At 37.0% G+C, this 20,185-nt stretch overlaps 1 protein-coding gene and 1 pseudogene across 1 annotated transcript; one reads left to right on the forward strand and one right to left on the reverse strand.

Annotated features, from left to right (window-relative positions):
• Window positions 1-9,446: 9,446 nt before the first annotated feature.
• Window positions 9,447-10,166, reverse strand: LOC126821473 (reticulocyte-binding protein homolog 2a-like; the record flags this gene model as incomplete). The annotated part of the gene is given in 1 exon segment (XM_050549919.1): window positions 9,447-10,166. A coding segment is annotated over 1 exon segment (720 nt), but the record flags the coding sequence as incomplete, so codon positions are not given.
• A 4,361-nt stretch (window positions 10,167-14,527) lies between these two features.
• The window catches only part of LOC130012896 (putative nuclease HARBI1), a 99,667-nt pseudogene continuing 94,009 nt past the window's right edge, over window positions 14,528-20,185 (forward strand).

Raw genomic sequence — 20,185 nt, forward strand, 5'->3', positions numbered from 1 at the left:
CTTCACCCTCCAAGTATTTTCGGAGTTGGAACATCTTGTAACCGTCACTACAATTTACTTTATCTATACCTTGTTCGAATGCATCTTTAAATAGGGGGTAATTTCGTTTGTTGCCTCTAAATTTTGGTATGGATACACGTTGTAGCTGTTGGTACATATCTCTATCAATTTGTTGGTTGGTCGACGATGTATGTCTATTGAATTGTTTATCACGTTCGATCGCACTTTTAGCGAGTCGAGGCTCTCAACAAAATTTCTGATACCTTACTCCCATCCTACACTGAGTCCAATTCTGCTTCAAAGCGCTCAGCGTCCACATCACACAACGACAATAGTATATTGATAACTTCGGTCTGTAATCTTAACACATTATCAATACTATTTTTCAATCGCTCTGTACTTTCTCGAGCAGAACAAATAATACTAGTAATAGAGTGGTTCGTGCAAATAACAAAAATCCAATAAACGAGCTATATTTGGGGCTTATTTTAACAAATATGATAAGACTTACCATTAAAATCATCATTCATTAACAATTACACTATTGCTAAGTTCTATATTTGTGTGATTTGGCCATTTGAATGGGACTTTCTAATTATATGGAAAAGTTGATCGCCCAAGTAGCGTTACAGCGGTAGATTTTTTCATTAAAAAGAGTTATGTTTCTTGGTCACATCAAAGTTTCAAATTTTGCTCTGGAAAACGAATTCTTAATTTCCGCAGTCGGCTTTCTTCGTTTTTTTACGTACGTACAATTAACGATTGAATTTAACATTTGTACGCGTGCGCATCCCTTAGTTAGAGAGAGAGAGAGAGAGAGAGAGAGAGATGTCTGTATTTTGAGCTGATTTTTTTAACGTTTACATGCAATAGAATATTGTTAAAACTTTCTAATAAGGGGTGAATCATGTGGTTTACAAACGCAGTATGTAGAGAGTGCTTACCGTACTCATATTGTAGATGTTAAATATCCTTTATGATAATCCTTTATGATAATCCTATTTTGCTTCAAATAATTATCACAAATATAAAAATCATACACATCAAAAACAGAGGAGCACACGACATGCGCAAAGAAAAAAAGCCTTAAGCATTTTCAAATCGGTTCGGCAGCAGTGGTCCAAATGTCTAGCATTGCATCCGGAATTCCGTATAAGAATCTACTTAGAAGTCAAAAATGCGACTCCTACATATTGTCCTCTAAACTGTGTTACAAATTATAAAATAAACCGTAAATCAATTGAACCCATTTCAAGGTGGAACTGCATGCTTTTTGATATGATTGGGCTATTTGTGGCGCCAGATAATCCAAAAAAAGAAGTCGATACGTGAAAATGCGTCGACGAAAAAATCTTTGATCTGTTATATGACTGGAAAATTCTGTTATTAAAAACAACCGGCATGACAGTGACTACATAATAAGTTGGGAGTTCTACAATAGGGATCTTTTAGTGAAATTTAAGTTTAAATATATCCTTTGTGTTTGAATTACCACTTATGGTTGGTTGTGTCGTATTATGTAACAATCTGGAAATTTCTGATTTATAGCTATTGTTCTCGAAAGTAAGACGCACAAATTTACGCATCGTGTCGCGTTTTCATATTTTTAATAATTATGAAACAGTCAATGCGTGTCTTTTTGGTTATATTTCAGTTCTAGAAAAATGAGTTGTTGCTGGATTTATAATAACTGAAACGTTTTGTAACCACCATGTTAAAAATGGCAAATGCATAAGTATACTAAACACGAATGACATAGCCATAATGGTACATCCTCCTATTAAATTTGACACAAAACCGGAGGCCAAATTCGCAGCGCCCTAAAATGATTAGAATCCGAGTCTTGTGACCAGGGTACTGTTTCACGAAATTTTAACTAAAGATAAAATCCAAATTTTAGTAGATACTTCAATTTTGATTGGCTAAGCACTACAATCAGTCTAATATTATCCAATCAAATTACTAAAATTTGGATTTTATCTTAGTTAAAATTTCGTGAAACAGGCCCCAGTACCGTAATTTTATTTTAATCATACACGCCTGGTTAATCGAGACTAGGGAAAATAATTTCGTTAAATTAATTTCCAGTCTCAAATTTTTTCTGCGTATTTAGAGCTAGCAACAATGTAACTTCTAAAGTAACTAAAGCGCCCACTAACAACAGAGTTTTGCGGTTAAATAAAAGTAACTTTCACAGTCTTGCAGTGTCGGTATGTTGCCACGAGAGTGGATTTATAAGATAGAAAAAGGGCGAAACAACACGTGTTGACTCTGAACCGAGAACCGTTACAATATATACGTCATTGGTTACAATCAACTAACTTAGAAATTAAATCGCTGAGTTTTAACCAAAATTTTAATCTAGTTCTTAACTACTTATTTCTAAAAGTCCAACGAGTAAAGAATAATTTTTTACATGGCTTCATTGATAAATAAGTGAATGAATATTGTCACGTGAATGTCTATTTTGGCCGACTGTTTGCTGCTTACAGTGCACTTTTCTCATAAACGAAGTTTTGATCCGCGTGACAACATGCTGTTAAAACAGGTCAGTTTATATAGTAGAGATAATTGAGTCTGTGGGCCACTCTACTAGTAAGATGAGATTTGGCTTTAGTAATCTGAAACTTTGCTAAGCGTTTCTGTTTAAGTAATTCAGATAGCCGATCAGACTCAAGATCCTCTGACAGCGGGATTGTTGCCACATCGACTGCTGCCTGAAACATTATAACTTGAAAATGTTTTACAACTACTAGATTAAAAGTTAATTGAAAGCATATTATACCAAAATGATCATGGCTTTTGACGATGACTGTCGGTTGTTGTTGACGTGGAAGATGGAATGCACGTGCAGCTTTCTCTCTCATAACAACAATAAATCACAAACCATAATTACAAATAACCGCAGCAACCACGCTCTGCTACCAGAAATATTGACGATGCGAATGCTGGGCCCATAAAAGTTATATTAGCTCACCATAATATCATGGTCTGTAAAGCGATAAACAAAACATTCGATGCGATAGGCAGTCTGGACAGAGAAAACAACCAACAACAACGACTTCGATGGACAATCTGATTTCATTCAAGTAATTGCAATTGATGGGATTATCAAAAACATGCACACAACAACCAATCAGAACACAGCGTATTCCAACTATCACGAGTTCGTGCCACAAACACAAAATGTCTAACCCGTTCGTCCCCAAACACGTTTCGTCCAGTAATACATTTTTTATATATTAGAATTTTGACCAATAAGATTGCCGGGAAATATTCTGATACTGTTTAATTATGCAAGAAAAAACGTTACTTTATTATTTCACTATATACATGTACTACCACTTAATATGTTTGAACTGGACACAAACCGATGTCCCGTGTAAATATTGGCATGCACGTAAACGATCCCATGACAGTTGGAATTTGAAATAAGAGTAGGCCGTGGTGCCGCTACCCAGGCAAAATGTCCCTGATTACCCAGTCGGTACTACGTTAACTCCCATTTCATTTCATATCCATCAGATTGCCATTATTAACACAAGAATAAAATCTGTTCATATAAATTGAACATTCCCAGAGTATGCAATATTTTCAGTAAAGTGGTTTTGTTTCAACGAATATAAACGTTTTCTTTTTTTTGCGTCTGTGGTAATGGCGACAATCTTATCCTTCTCTAGTTGGTACAATTGTATTCCTTGGCCCTTAATATATATGTTTAGATACCCAAGATTGTGATCCTAACTGGTTCAGAAGCGGAGGTTTAAGATACCAATTTTGTTTTATTCTTTGTGTTATGTGAATCCCGAATAACGAGGTGAAAAACGAATAACAAACAGCTCGTTATTCGCTGCTTGAAGATAAATGTGGACTGTTTTCGTCTGGGGGTCGTTTTGCTGTGTTTTATACTACTGGGGAATACTTGGCATCCATCATTCTAGTCGAGGTAGCTTGTACCTCCGTATTCGCCAGTCTAGTGATTGTTTAGAATTAAATCCTAAAATTTCCTCACTAAAGATATATGAACACCTTCATATGTGAATCCCGAATAACGAGGTGAAAAACGAATAACCAACAGCTCGTTATTCGCTGCTTGAATAGATAGCAATGTGGACTGTTTTTCGTCTAAAGGTCGTTTTGCTGTGTTTTATACTACTGGGGGATACTTGGCATCCACCATTCTAGTCATGGTTAGCTGAATATTAGAATCCCGAATATAAAGTTGAATAACGAATTACGAGGTATTATACCTTGTACCTCGTTATTCGCCAAAAACGAGGCAAGTCACCTCGTTATTCGTTATCCACCGCTTGAATAACAATCTGGTTTATTTACCGACTATACGTCATTTAATACGTTTTCTACTGCTAGGGGATACTTTGCAATCTATTATTCTATTGTTGTCGTGTGGTCGTTCAGAATTAAATCCTAAAATTTCCTCACTAAAGATATATGAACACCTTCATATGTGAATCCCGAATAACGAGGTGAAAAACGAATAACCAACAGCTCGTTATTCGCTGCTTGAATAGCAATGTGGACTGCTTTTCGTCTAAAGGTCGTTTTGCTGTGTTTTATACTACTGGGGGATACTTGGCATCCACCATTCTAGTCATGGCTAGCTGAATATTGGAATCCCGAATATAAAGTTGAATAACGAATTACGAGGTATTATAGCTTGTACCTCGTTATTCGCCAAAAACGAGGCAAGTCACCTCGTTATTCGTTATCCACCGCTTGAATAACAATCTGGTTTATTTACCGACTATACGTCATTTAATACGTTTTCTACTGCTAGGGGATACTTTGCAATCTATTATTCTATTGTTGTCTTGTGATCGTTCAGAATTAAATCCTGAAATTTCCTCATTAAAGTTACATGAACACATTCATATGTGAATCCCGAATAACGAGGTGAACAACGAATAACAAACAGCTTGAATAAAAATGTGGACTGTTTTTCGTCTAGGGGTCGTTTTGCCGTGTTTTATACTACTGGGGGATACTTGGCATCCATCATTCTCGTCATGGCTAGTTGCATATTAGAATCCCGAATATAAAGTTGAATAACGAATAACGAGGTAGCTTGTACCTCGTTATTCGTTTTTCACCGCTTGAATAACAATCTGGTTTATTTACCGACTATACGTCATTTAATACGGTTTCTACTGCTAGGAGGCACTTCGCAATCAATTATTCTATTGTTGTCTTGTGATCGTTTAGAATTAAATCCTGCAATATCCTCATTAATGATACATATGTGAATCCTGAATAACGAGGTGAAAAACGAATAACAAACAGCTCGTTATTTGCTGCTTATTCGCTGTCGTTTTGCTGTGTTTTATACTACTGAGGGATACTTGGCATCCATCATTCTAGTCATGGCTAGCTGCATATTGGAATCCCGAATATAAAGTTGAATAACGAATAACGAATAACGAGGTAGCTTGTACCTCGTTATTCGCCAATAACGAGGTAAGTCACCTCGTTATTCGTTATTTGTTATTGGTGACTAACAAATAACGAGGTGTTCAAAACATAAATTTTAAAGGTCCAGAAACACAATTATGCCATCTGGAAAAGGATCAGAACCGTTCAAGTAAGTTGGGAAACATATCTGTTCATCTATGTTGGGAAACAAATCTATTCAAGTAAATTGAAAGAAAACACAAATCAGTAAGGTACTGTAGTCAATGAAAATATTGCATCAATATTGTAAGGTTACCGAGACCCTGTCCGTATAGGCGCCTACGATAAATTAAATGTGGGGATGGGAGGGGAAGATCGCCGAAAGCGGATCTGGTCAGGATCTCCGAGATGGTGCCTGATATTGTGGTTTCCTCCTTTTTCCGATTCCATTCATGCACTCCCATCCATCGTACATCGATTTCTATAACACCCAGCTCAAACTTTCAAGATACAGGATTCTTTGAAGCTAGTCCCAACGATTAAAGGGGGGTAAGTCTTTATTTCCCCTACCCCGTAAGTTACGACTAAGGCTAATAAGACGTTCAATATGCCTGGTCCTTTATTTCGTGGTAAAGATTTAAAAATAACAATGAAATACATTTAGCTAAATATTCTATAACATGTTAAAATATGGGTGTCCGGCGTGGTGGGAGATAATGTTCGCGATTCTCTATTACATATTGTTAACCCGGTGATAATGGCGGCATATTCATACTCTACATACTAATAAACGTAATACTATGGTATTCCCGTTCGAAACATTACATGTATATCTAAGTTCCCTCGCAGGCACGATTCTCACCTTTCTAATTAAGTAATTTAACACGAAGTTGTGTTTACAGGGTTCCGATTTAAGCTCTCGGTATTATGAAGAAAGATAGTTAGCCGTGGATACGACGAACCGTTATCTGCCCTTCCGACGTTCAAGCACCCTTTACGTTTAAACATATTTTATTACTTTAAAGTAAACGGATCGGACAAAAGTTACTAAAACTTACAAAAGAGTCCTCTCCAATACAATATAATTGTTTTAGGTGGTCAGTGAAACAAAGTCAATGAATGTACATATCGGATACTAATAAACAATACATTAACAAAACAAACATATTTACACAAGTTCAGTGTATTTAAAATATGGACCAGGGAGAATACCTCGGTAAAACATACCTTACAACAGCGAAATATACGAAAGCGTGTAAGGTTTATTTGGCGAGGTTCAAATATTAAATTAATTTCTATTTAAAGGAAAAACTGTTTGGCGGGCGGTAGCATGTTTATCCATTCTAGAACTACATCATGATTTGAAACGCTCTGTGTTTTCTATGTATTTCTGTACTTGCTTAACTAAATACATATTTTGATTTGTCGTTAATTCCGGGTCACCAGAAAGCAGTGTCGTCAGATTTAGGTTATAATAGTTTTTTAATTGATCAAATAATATACTCCTTTGCTCATCATACAAAGGACAATGTTGGAAGTAGTGTTGCGTATCTTCCGTTTCATGGCCACAGTGACATTTTTGATCATTTACAAGGTTAGATTTATAAAGATGTGATTTTAATGGGCTACAGCCGTGACGAAGTCTTGTATGCAATATATTAAGTTTCCTGTTACATGTTAATAGATAATTAGGTGGAGGTTTTGGTTGATCAAAGTTTGTTATTTTTGATCTGAATGCTGCTCTACTAGGGGCAGCTTTTGTTGACGAATCTAGCGAATTCCAGGCGCGAATTGTGCTTAGGAAAAACGATTTTTCAAAACGTGACGTTCGACAACGTGGCGTCAATAGATCGTTGGTATTTCGTAATGAATATGGTGTGTTATTGTTTCTATATTGTTGTAAGATATTTGTAAGAAACACAGGACAATTATTGTTGTATATATCGTAAAAAAGTATCAGTTTCTGTCTGAAACGTCTGGTTGACAGTTTGTCCCATCCCGTTTCTTGATAAAGGGCTTCTTTACTCGCAAACTTGGGTAAACCCGTAACTATACGAGCAGCTTCTAACTGAATTTTTTCTATACGAATACTATCATTTTTGGTACAGTTATCCCAGACCGGACTAGCACATTCCAAGATCGATCTGATGTATGCTTTATATATTTTTGTCTAACGTGTTCTGTTCCAGTTTGTACTTCAGTTTTCTTAAAATGTTCAATTGCTTTCCTGCAGTATTGCAAATTCTATCAATATGGTTGGCCCATTTTAAATCTTGCGACAAAGTAATGCCTAGGTGTTTGTGGTACGGGACAATATCGAGTTCAGTTCCCCCTAATTTGAGGGAGGGCAGTTTCCTTAGCTTCTTCGGTGAAAATAGCAAGACTTTTGTCTTATTCGGATTGAGATTTATCAGCCATTTTTGTGACCAAATGTGTAATCGGTAAAGATCATTATTGAGCGAATTTTCTAAGTCTTCGATACTAGATTTAGTACAACCAATGGCCGTATCATCAGCAAATAACCTGCCCTTCCGACGTTCAAGCACCCTTTATATAAGAAAATTAGAGTATCACGTGACGTCATTAACCAATCAATAATTGTCCTTTTCTCCGTGTCGGCACTTCTTTGAAAATTGAAGTGTTCGACGTTAAAATAATCTACTGAAATAATATATCGAACTTGTCCGGTTCTTGTCCGTTTTACTTAAATTTGATCAGGAATAATTTGAGATGTACAACGAAAAGATTGGTTATAAACAGACAAAACAGACAATAACTATGAACAGCGTAATTTTATCAAATGTGACCATACCACGCGTAATTATTCAAGACGTAATAGGTAACAATATAATCCAATTGAACTACGTCCCCTTTGGCCATAGAACATATTAAAACCCGTAATAATTATTATAGCAACCAAGATGAATTACTTGGCAATGATGTACAATAAGGATAATCATTAAGCAAATAGAAATATTATATAAAAATCTGACAAGTCAGTGCTAAGATTGAAGTGACACAAGATGGACGTCTACGTTGTGAACTATGAATGTGCTCGTAACTAAGGACTATTCTAATGCAAAATTGAACGTTTCGGAAAAGAACTATGCAATGATGTAATTAATAATAAGTGCACAAATACGGGGAAGATTATTCGAGAGGCTAACAAGTAAGTAAACCTTGTTAGTTTTATACAAAATATTAGTCGAAATGGTTTGTTTACACGAGGCCTTGATTTGACATCTTACAAATCGAATGGCGGTAATACCGCAATCCTCGCCCCCTACTTATAATTTAACAAACGATCTAAAACTTAGGTAACAATATAACAATCAAAGAATGCAAAAATATATAGTAATATGTACAGGACTGAATTCTATATATTACACTCCCCCCATCTTAATTTCTTAATTCTCCTGAATTATGTAAAAATACAAAAAACTAATGAATTGTTGAAACAATTAACAGCCGTTGTCGACAGCGACTCGTAGAGGTATCCCCATTTCCTCTACCTTTACATCGTCGATTGGTCTCCCACTCACCATCTCCTCCAGCATCTTGATTAAATCTTCATCCTCTGCTGATCGATCCTTTACCTCCGCAATTCTCCTCAGAGCTGTATACGTAAAATCTATACTGGCCTTTTACATATGTGGCGTTATCTGTCTTGATGGTATCGGCTGTTCCGGGAAGGACTAGATAGCTGTATCGTATCAGCAGATCAGCCTTAGGCTTCGGTGTGGTTATTCCAGCACAATATTCCAAAACAGTGGCAGCATGTTCGAAATGGTGGAGCTTTTCCTGGGCACTCATGCTTCTCCAGCCCTGTGGTGGCCACATATATTTTTTAGTGTTGTTACCAGTTCAACAATCTCTTCCCCGGTCCACTCTCTTCGCCCAGCTGGAAATAAGGGCACAACCCCTCGGCGCAGCAGATGTCGTGCCCTCTCACGAAGTGTTGGTGCCATACTTTCTTCCTTCGTTGTTTCCGCCACCGGTCCTTCCTCCTCCGATCTCTCCTTTTGCGACCCTTCCTTCTATAATCTCTCTTCGTCTTTCTGCCTCCTTTCCTCCTCTAATCTCCCCTTTACTATCTGCTCCACCCTCTCCTTCTCTAACTTCTCCTCAGCTTTCCGTTTCCTCTCCTTCTCCAATCTCTCCTTCTCCTTCCTACCCTTTTGTAACCTCTCCTCGACTCTCTGTTTCCTCTCCTCCTGTAACCTCTCCTCCCCTTTCTGTCTCCTCTCCTTCTCTAACCTCTCCTTCTCGACCCTCTCCTTTACTATCTTCTCCTCCCTCTCCTTCTGTAACTTCTCCCCCTCATTCCGTCTTCTCTCCTTCTATAACTTCTCCTCCTCATTCCGTCTCCTCTCCTTCTCTAACTTTTCCTTTACTATCTTCTCCTCCCTCTCCTTCTCTAACTTCTCCTTTACTATCTTCTTCTCCCTCTCCTTCTCTAACTTCTCCTTTACTATCTTCTCCTCCCTCTCCTGCTCTAACTTCTCCTTTACCATCTACTCCTCCCTCTCCTCCTCTAACCTTTCTCTCTCTATCCTCTCTTTCTCTAACCTTTCTCTCTCGGTCCTCTCTTTCTCTAACCTTTCTCTCTCGGTCCTCTCCTTTACTATCTTCTCCTCCCTCTCCTTCGCTAACCTCTCCTTTACCATCTTCGCCTTTACTATTTGCTTCTCCTTCTCCTGTACTATCTCTGACTTCTCCTTTACTATCTGCTTCTCCTTCTCTGATCTCTCCTCGTCCCTCCGTTTCTTGTCCTCCTCTAATCCCTCCTCCGCCTTACCATGCCCTGTTTTCACCCGTTTCTTCTGCTATTTCGGATTTTCGAATTTCAAAAATTCGTCGCTGTGATTTCGAACCGGAAGTTAAAATCAACTTTACAAAATTCTTTAATAGTTGCACGATTTTCATGAAATTCGGTATGTAAGTAGATCTTACCGTAACAACTTGAAAAATGTCATTAGAAATTTTCTGTATTATCTCCCCTTGATGAAATTAAGGATCAAAGTTTTAAAAAAAATCGACGAAATATAGGTCCGATTGCCTTGAAATTGTATTTCTTTACTAGTTATGACACTATTGATTGGTACACAAAAAATGGAGTTTGTAGCCCAAACCGGAAGTGCCACCATGTTGAAATGTGAAATATCGCTAAGGCTTTTTTAATATTTTACTTACAGACCAGGGGATTATATTTTCCAAATCCTTGAAGGAAAGCCCATAAAATGTAGGCAGTAGAATTTTGATTTAGGTCAACTGATGGACGCCATTTTGAATTGAAAATGAAAAATAGTGAAAAATCCACATTAATGGGCTTGAAAACATACACAATTGGTCGTGACTTAGAGAATGTGTCTCCTATTACCGAAATTATTACATTTCAGGATAGCCTGGATCATGGTCGAATGTTTGGTATTTGAATATTTCAAAAATTCGAATTTCTCCTTTGATGTTTTCCGTGCCGACAAGGTTGTTTTCGAGTTTAGCTGGTTTTGATTTCGCGCATGCGCTACACAGGAACCAACGGTACCTAGGTACCCTGAAAATTTCAAGGTGATATCTGCATTAGTTCAAGTCGTTTGTTCTTGTCACCTGCCTTTCGTCGGTTTTTTTCTAAGTCAATTTATGGCTTCCATGAGGGGAAAAAAGTGGAATTTCGCCGTGACACCGGCACCGATTGTCCGAAAACCATGAAATTTAGACACAATACGCCCATTACCACCCCAGACTCTGTGCTTTACCCCCATTTTGATCCCATTAAAAAAAAGAGTTTTAGCAAAAAAAAGATTTTCAGAATTTAATATTGGTTTTAACCCTGTAATACCCAGACATGATATACATATTATTATAATCCCTATGAAATATTTTAATTATTTACTGCTATAATATGAATTATCACTTATTCCCCGTTAAATAAATATCGGTCACCGGGTGCAGCTGTACAACTTCAAGGACACTGGCCTCAAGTCAATTTACGACTTCCATGAGGGGGAAAAAAGTGGAATTTCGCCGTGACACCGGCACCGATTGTCCGAAAACCATGAAATTTGGACACAATACGCCCATTACCACCCCGGACTCTGTGCTTTACCCCCATTTTGATCACATTAAAAAAAAGAGTTTTAGCAAAAAAACGATTTTCAGAATTTAATATTGGTTTTAATTAATTTTGAAATTGCAAATGCAAAGAGATGTTATCGCCTCTTCCGTATGTTATAGGCATTAGTACTAAACACATTATCCTTAAAAGACAATTTTTTAAAATGACCGCAACGATGTTTCGACACTAGAAACCGAAATCGCCTATTTGACCTATTTTGACTGCTGGGGCATCTTTCCGTACGTGACAAGGAGTAGGTCGCCCGTCCAACCTGTGTGTTTTTTCAGGATCACCCGGTTTCCTCCCACTGCTAACCCCTACGCGCAAGCGAATTATTGAAATAAAATTGAACCATACGTTAGTCCCGAAATGACCTAGTTTGTGTCGATTGGTCGATCAACTCCATTTCGCTCTCTCAATTTTAGCACTCCTAACTCTAAAGCTAAATGCAAGGAACGTGTCTATTTACAGAGGTCACAATTTTAACCCTGTAATACCCAGCATATCAGATATGCACACCTACATGATATACATATTATTATAATCCCTATGGGATATTTTAATTATTTACTCTTATAATATGAATTATCACTTATTCCCCGTTAAATAAATATCGGTCACCGGGTGCAGCTGTACAACTTCAAGGACCCTGGCCTCAAGTGCATGGGACCAACTCTACATTTTCTGAAATGTCAATAAAAGCCCTGGAATGATTTCATTTAAAAAAAATAATCAGAAAGTAAATCTATTTTTATTTATATGCTATTTGTTGCCAGAAAATATATTTTGTTACTAGTCTAATTCAAATTTAAAAATAAACAATATTTTTTCTGAAAATCAATGTCGAAATTTAGTGTATCATAGATGATACAATGGGTCTGAGGCATATTTTATTGATATATAGAAATTAGTGCAGTGTTCTCATTATGTGTTAAAAGAGTGCCAGAAATGTCTCGAAATTCAGCCATTTGTGTATTTAGTATATCAAGTATATGCGTGTATTACAAAGCTCTGATTTGTGTGAATTGTGTACACCCCGCTTCCCCCCCCCCCTCGTGTCACTATCATGTACATATCAAATCTGCTGCCAACCCACCCACGCGAACATGACTAAATTATGAAACATTGTCTAGTCGTTTGTATGTTACGACAAAACGAGGCCAGCGTGGCTCATTTGTGCAGAACGGAAGGCCCCGGTTTTTCACAGTGAAACATTTTGATGAAACTTGACATGTATGTTTATAACCCAAAGATATGTTTCCTTTCGATATTTGCGCATATCGAATCGTAACTTCATGAATTATGGTCCCTGATTGTAAGAAAATCACTTTATATTTCGCGTGTTTTCTATCTATCTCTCGGAAATGGAATATGGAAATACACAAGCTAGCTAGTGTATTACAGGGTGGTGGTGGTGGGGATGAGGTCTTCTATTTGCAATGATTTTTTGACTACAAAATATACGCTCTAACTCATTAATCAAACTACAGCAAAAAAGCGGGACCGTAAACCCCATTTTATATATTCTTACAATAGCAACGCACTTCGGGATTAATCTAGAAATGGTTCCACTACTGATGTCTTCCGCCTTACTCCTGCCACAGTAGTGGCTTGTCCTACGGAGTTCCTTTCCGCAAGTTTTTTTTAGTCAAATGACTACAAAAAAGTTACTGGCCTATGTATAGCTCCCTTAATTTACACATAAACTGACCTAAAACTGCACTGCACATATAATAAACCAATTCCCATCGAAATAAAGGTGAAGCCGTACCGCATAATTATAAGATTTGATGAAACCCAACTGCTACCTGAAGTTTCTCGCCTATCGAAGTTATAATATCCGCCAGTGTCATGGCGGCTCGCACATTATAAGAATCATTGCTTTGAAAATGTAGAACGCATTAACACAAAGAAAAACTGATCGGTAACTAGTTTAGTGGTCCAGTCTTCACTATAATTTGTGATAGAATTACTTATTTAAAAAAAACTGAATGATGTAAAAATAAAAATGGTTGGAGTGCCCAAGTTTAGATTTGTCGTTGATTTCATAAAGTTGTTAGGATATAGAACGTTAAATACTATGTGATTCAACATGGCGGCCGAGGGGTTTAATATGATATAAGTACGAAATACATGTATATGTAGTACCAGATGGTTTATATGTATGAGAGTCAAGGTTTGGACTAAATGTCTTGGGGAAGTAGGAGGCGACTAGTATGTGCCTCTCTTTAGTGGACCGATGTGAGATTGCCCATTGTATTAACTGGACGGGTAGGCCTATTCACCTTCAGTTATGTGGCAATGTCAAATAAGCGGATTCTTATCAACACGGTCGGCCCTGGGCCGGTGTAATTCTACGTATCTCTCGTAGCTGAGAGAAAAAAGATTTTTTGGCCGAGAGAATATCTTCCGTCAAAGTGGTTGTTGATTCATAGATTCTAATAACCCCTTTTGCAGTTTATATGAAAGCTTTGATATCTGCTATGCAGATCTAGTTATTATTATTTTTTTTTCGCCGGGGCCTATTTCTCAGTGCCTGTAACAGATACCGATATGGGACCTAATTTTCTATTTGGAAACCATGTGGTGGCTACTTGATAAACTATTTTTGAAACGTATGTGCAGACCGGAAGGGGCCGAATTTCGTGCGGTGCATAAAAATTAAAAAACGGCCGTAGCTTCGTCAGTTCTGTACCTATTTTCATACAAATGACATTTTCAGAAACCCTGAGTCTTTCCTCGGACGATAGCAGTTGAAAATTTCGAAACTTCGTCGCTGTCTTCTAGCGTTCGAAAAATTAACCTACATTTTTGGATATCAGGGGGCAGTTTCACAAAGCAACTTACGATGAAAAATTTGCGTAAGTTTATCGTAACGTAAACTTACGTAAAAATCGCGTTTCACTAAAATTCTTAACTTACGAAATTCGTAACTTTTATCGTAAAGTCTACGGCAACTCTTACCTTGTCGTAAGTTGGAAATTTTTTCGTATCTTTGACAAAATGGCCGCCTTGTTACTTTATGCGGATCGGCAACTTCGGCGAGAGAGAATATTCAAGGATAGATATTAAACCCTCTCGACACTCATACAGATGAGGAGTTAGTTTCGCGGTACACTATATTACATGTTATTTACTGTATTAATGATGATATCGAAACCGCAACTTACCGATCGAAATCCCTGTCATCACCTGTACAAGACCTGATTGCATTACGATACTATGCCACAGGTAGCTTCCAAAAACTCATTGCTGATGCACATGGGGTGAGTGTACCATCAGTGTCTAGAGTAATTTATCGTGTTTCACGAGCAATAACAACCTGTGTTGACGATAAATTATCAATAAATTTCCCCTATTCCATGGAAGATATCAATTCTACAAAGGAAGGTTTTCACCAAATAGCAGGCTTCCCAAATGTAGTGGGAACGATTGATGGTACACAAGTTGCCATCATAGCACCATCGGGAGAAAATGAGCCGCTGTTCGTCTGCAGGAAAGGGTTTCATTCCATTAATGTTCAAGCAACAGCTGATTCTAAACTCAGGTAAACGTACGAATTAGCGTCTTGTTTTAACGCTGTTCACTCTGCAAGTAAAATTTACACAATTTGAGACTAGTGTTCAGACTTCACGATTGATATAAAAATTCCCTTTAATGGCCAGGGTCGGATTAGTACCGGTATGCCTATAGGCTATATTCCTAGGTTTTGCAGGCTCAGGCTGAAGTGCAGCGTAGTAAGTATAGGGCCTCGTGGGCCTTCGGTTGTAAGCCAGCATATACTACAACATTTACATAGTATTTAATTTATTACAAACAGGAGCTCAGGAAAAATAATCTCAGTACGCTAGTTTTCATTAAACAAGACTATGGCTGATGGTATTACTATTAGTATTAATGCAGTAGGCTATTACTAGGCCCTGTACTACATGTATGTAAGCCTATCGCGGCAAAGACCGACACTTACTGTACAAATATTCTCCCATACTCCGTCTTTTGATGACCTAGTCAAACTGCTGCTTAATTTCCTTTCAGAATCCCATAATTCTGTTCAACCCCCTCAATTAAAACACCGAGAGCTGCCGGGTTCCAATTTTGTTTTCGCCTTTTTGGTTCCATTTCGGCTTTTGGCAGACTTACAGACGACGTATGCCGATGATACTCAATTATATATTTCATTTACACCTGATTGTCCATCTTCTTTCAATTTATCAAAATTGCAACTTGAGAATTGTATTAGTGAAATTAGAAAATGGATGTCAAAGAACTTTCTAAAATTGAATGATGATAAAACCGAATATTTGTTATTAGGCTCAAGGTATCAATTAAGATCTGCACATGATAACCCCCCTGTTGTAATTGGTAATTGTGATATATTTTCATCTTATTCTGCTCGTAATATTGGCGCAATCTTTGATAGTTTTATGCTTATGGGAGCTCAAGTAAATAATATTTGTAAATTGTGCTATTTTAATATCAGAAATATAGGTAAAATACGTAAATGTGTAACTGTAGAGGCCACTAAGTCACTTGTTAATTCTCTGGTCACTTCTCGATTAGATAACTTTAATTCACTTTTATTTGGTTTACCTTTAAAGCTTATAGATAAATTACAAAAAGTACAGAATACTGCGGCTAGACTTGTTACTTTAACTAAGAAATGTGACCACATAACTCCTGTTTTATATAATTTACACTGGTTACCTGTTAAATATCGAATTGATTTTAAGATTGTATTACTTACTTTTAAATGTTTAAATAATTTAGCTCCTGTTTACCTCTCAGAACTTTTAAAGCCCAAAACTGTTCAACTAGTCTCTTATGGGTCAGCGCTCTTTTAGTTATCAAGCACCTGTTTTATGGAATAATCTACCATTTAGTTTAAGATGTTGTTAATCTCTATATTCTTTTAAAAAACAACTTAAAACACATTTATTTAATCAGGCTTTTAACTGACTCTGTATACAATCGTTAACATGTCCATAATCTTGTTGTTTATGTATGATTTACATTGTCACTTTGTAAAGTGCTCCTGAACATGATATATGAAAGGGTGCACTATAAATATGCTGTAATAATAATAATAATAATAATAAAGTATGGTACTATATTATGTCACGCGCTATGACGTAGCAAACAAAAACAAGTAAACAACAGGCATGAAAATAGCATTTTATTCATAAATACACCGCTAAATCTTAGCGTATATAAGGAATATATCATTTCGTCGTTTATGTTTCAAAAGGTAAAGATCAAATCAAACATAACGGCTATAATGCCTACATTGTCAACATTCAGTCCGTGGGAATGTTTACAGAAGTGTGAATGAAGTGACGCAACATGACGTCACGACCATTCGTGACGTATTTACGAAAAAAGATACGAGAAAAAGTTAAGAAAAAACTTACGCCGGCCTTTGTGAAATCGGCGTAAATAATTCGTATCTTTTTCGTAAGTTTTTCTTAACGTAGTTTTTTTTCTTAAAGTTACGAACTTTTGTGAAACTGCCCCCAGAAGACCATCCGATTCCAGAAATATAAGTTTCATTCCGAGTTATCGCCCTTTATTTTTCGATTTTGTTTCGATTTTTCTGCCCATTTCCCAGCCCTTATATTTTTTGGAAAGGATATATCGATATTTCTGAAAGCCCTGGAACATAAAGCTATATAGTCAGACCACTTGATAAAGCAATTTCAACAACGGTCCGGAAACCGGAGGGAGTCGAAATAATGTCCGATATTTCGACAAAAACGCAAAAAACGGGTGTTTTGGGGAAAAAACTCGATTTCTGTGTCCAATATCAATGGATTAAACAAATTAAGCTTTCGTTGAGTGGCCCGGGGAACTGTCTGTCGTATGATGCCCAATTTATACGAATAGTATGACCAAGCAGCAAAATATGACATGCTGAAAATCAAGTATGTTCTGATTTGGAGCGTTTTTGGACGCCTGTATCTCGAAAACTGCTCCAAGGATTTTTCTTAAACTTTCCCTATCGAGAGTCCCTTCGGTAGTCTTCTGCATGAATCCACCCAAAAACACATTGAAATGTCTGGAATAGGTGAAATAACGTACTGAAAATCGAAAAAAGTTGAAAAATCGTGAAATTTTGGAAAATGCTCTATTACTTTATTATTTAAACACATTTTTACAAAAAAGTTACAATTTCCGATAGCTGACCTAATTACGATTCTAACGATGTATAATATGTATTGAAATATTTAAATTTAATTTTCGATATATTGACATTTTTGCATTTTTGGCACTTTTGAACATAGGATTTCCCAGGGAAATTTTATCTGATGAGACAATGTAATATATCATTACATAGCCCTGTGGCAATTTGATAAGCCAATCCGGTTATTAAAACTATCCCGACAACAATTTCCATACCGGAAGTATTCAAAAAGTGACGAAAAAAAGGTTTAAAAAATAACGCTCTTGCGAAAAACTTGATTTCTCCATCAGATGTTAGCGGACCAAAAGAACTAAAGTATCGCTGGATAGCCCCATTAATGGACTATCATATGACATCTGAATGATACGATTTAGATGGCTAGAAAATAAATTATGATACGCCGTAAATCTAGTATTTTCCGTTTTGGAGCATTTTGAGACGCCATTTTCTCGAAAACGAAAACTAATTTTTTTCTTAAACTTTTTTTACTCAGAGTTCTATCGGTGGATTATGGCGTGAGTCCAAAAATAAAAGCATTGAAATAATATAAATGGTCCAAAAAGAACCTCAATCTTGGAAAAAAGTTGAAAAATCCTTAAAATACCGAAAATGATCTTCTAATTTTCTTTCTTTGGAAAACAGCTGAATGGATTATTCTGAAACTTCTTGTACAGAAGGTAAGTTAACCAGACAACTTGTTAAAGCCATCCCGACAATGATCCAAAAACCAGAAGTAGTCGAAAATATGAGAAAAAAAAGTACAAAGTAAAAAAAAATGGCGATCTTGCGAAAAAAGTGATTACTACGCCAGATTCCACCGAATCAAAACAACTAAAGTGTCATTGGATAGTTCGAACAATGGACGATCTTATGACATCTAAATGGTAAAAATTCGCGGGTTAGGCAATATATACTGAGCGCCATGGAAAACGCATTACTTAGTTTTTCGTATAACAAAATGATCCTATAAACATATCTTATTGATTTTGCTTCTTATTGTGAACAATATTCAAATGAGAACACATCAATAACAACACATTTGTACACTTATGGATGTTTAATCTGTAATCAACGGTACAAAGTCAGAGGGGTCAAAACCAAAAGTACGACACATATGTCAGTAGCGCGTGTGTCCTCCAGGTTCTCTTACGCACGCTGTGCAGCGACGTCGCATGGAATTTACCAATGTTTGAAAGAAGGCCTGTGGCAAATTGTTCCATTCTTGGACAAGAGCAGATTCTAAAGCAGCAATGGTGTGCATCTGTGGTCTCCGATACAGACGGCGTCCAATCTCATCCCAGACATGTTCTATCGGTTCCATGCCCGGAGACATGTCTGGCCAGTCCAAGACATTGATGTTGTTAGCAGCCAGGTAGTCCATACTAAAACGGGCGGTATGCGGACGTTCATTATCCTGTTGGAAGTGCTGAAGTTGTGGGTGCGCTCGAAACATCGGAACAACAATTGGTTGCAAGACATCATCACGGTAGGCTACAGCATTAACGCAACCCCTGCAAATGTGTAGGGCGGTCCGGTGATGAAATGTGAAGCCTCCCCACACCATTACACTTCCCCCACCTCATCGATTCGTGGATAACACGAGCCACTCAATGGCTGTGGATATTACCTTTAGTTCTGCTGTATAGATAGAGCATAACCTGGTAGCCTTTTCGATTTATTAATATTAAATGCGGGAATGACCACACCTAATGCATTTTTGTTAGTGTTTGGATCGTGAGACTCGTCCGTGTATATTTTCACATGCGATGACCATTTTTTGTTCAAGAATTCCTTCGATAGCAATAAAGCGTGTTGTGGATTTTCTTTTTTCTTGACAACGTTACCTAGGCTTATGTCATAGTTTGGATTTAAAAAAATCCATGGGGCTTGATACGAAAAAACTATGTCAGCAATCTGATAGTTATCTAATCTTAGGTCTTTTAATAGATCATAATTTGCTCTGTAACCTAACGCTGAGTCTCTGATTTGACATTTCTTTTGAATTTTCTTCTTGATGATTTTGTACACTTAAATGTAGCATAAACCGCTACGTCAATAAGTTTCTTAATGTAGTTATTAGACTGAAGGTCATTTATCATGATATTAAAGAGTGTGGGGCTTATAACAGAACCCTGATGTGTGCCATTTTCGAGTTCGTATTTGTTGCTTATTGAGAGACCTATCGCTTAGAAAATCCTCGATCCAGTGGAACATTCGTCCTGTTACCCCTAGTCCATGTATTTTTTTGAGTAGGCCAACCTCCTTGGTCCGGTTTCATTTTTATCTTTAAATGGTTTAATCAACGGGGTAATCGTAGCTGTTTTCCAGCTTGTAGCAATTATTCCATCTGACATCAAACATGTTACAGAAGGTAATATACAAGTGGATAACAATAAACTAATTAAGAGTATAAATCATTAACGTTAAGCCTCATACCTATGAAAACTATTATTAATTAATAAGAAACACTAATATACAATATA

The sequence above is a fragment of the Patella vulgata genome, chromosome 5 (genome assembly GCF_932274485.2).
Source record: "Patella vulgata chromosome 5, xgPatVulg1.2, whole genome shotgun sequence".
Taxonomy (NCBI): domain Eukaryota; kingdom Metazoa; phylum Mollusca; class Gastropoda; family Patellidae; genus Patella; species Patella vulgata.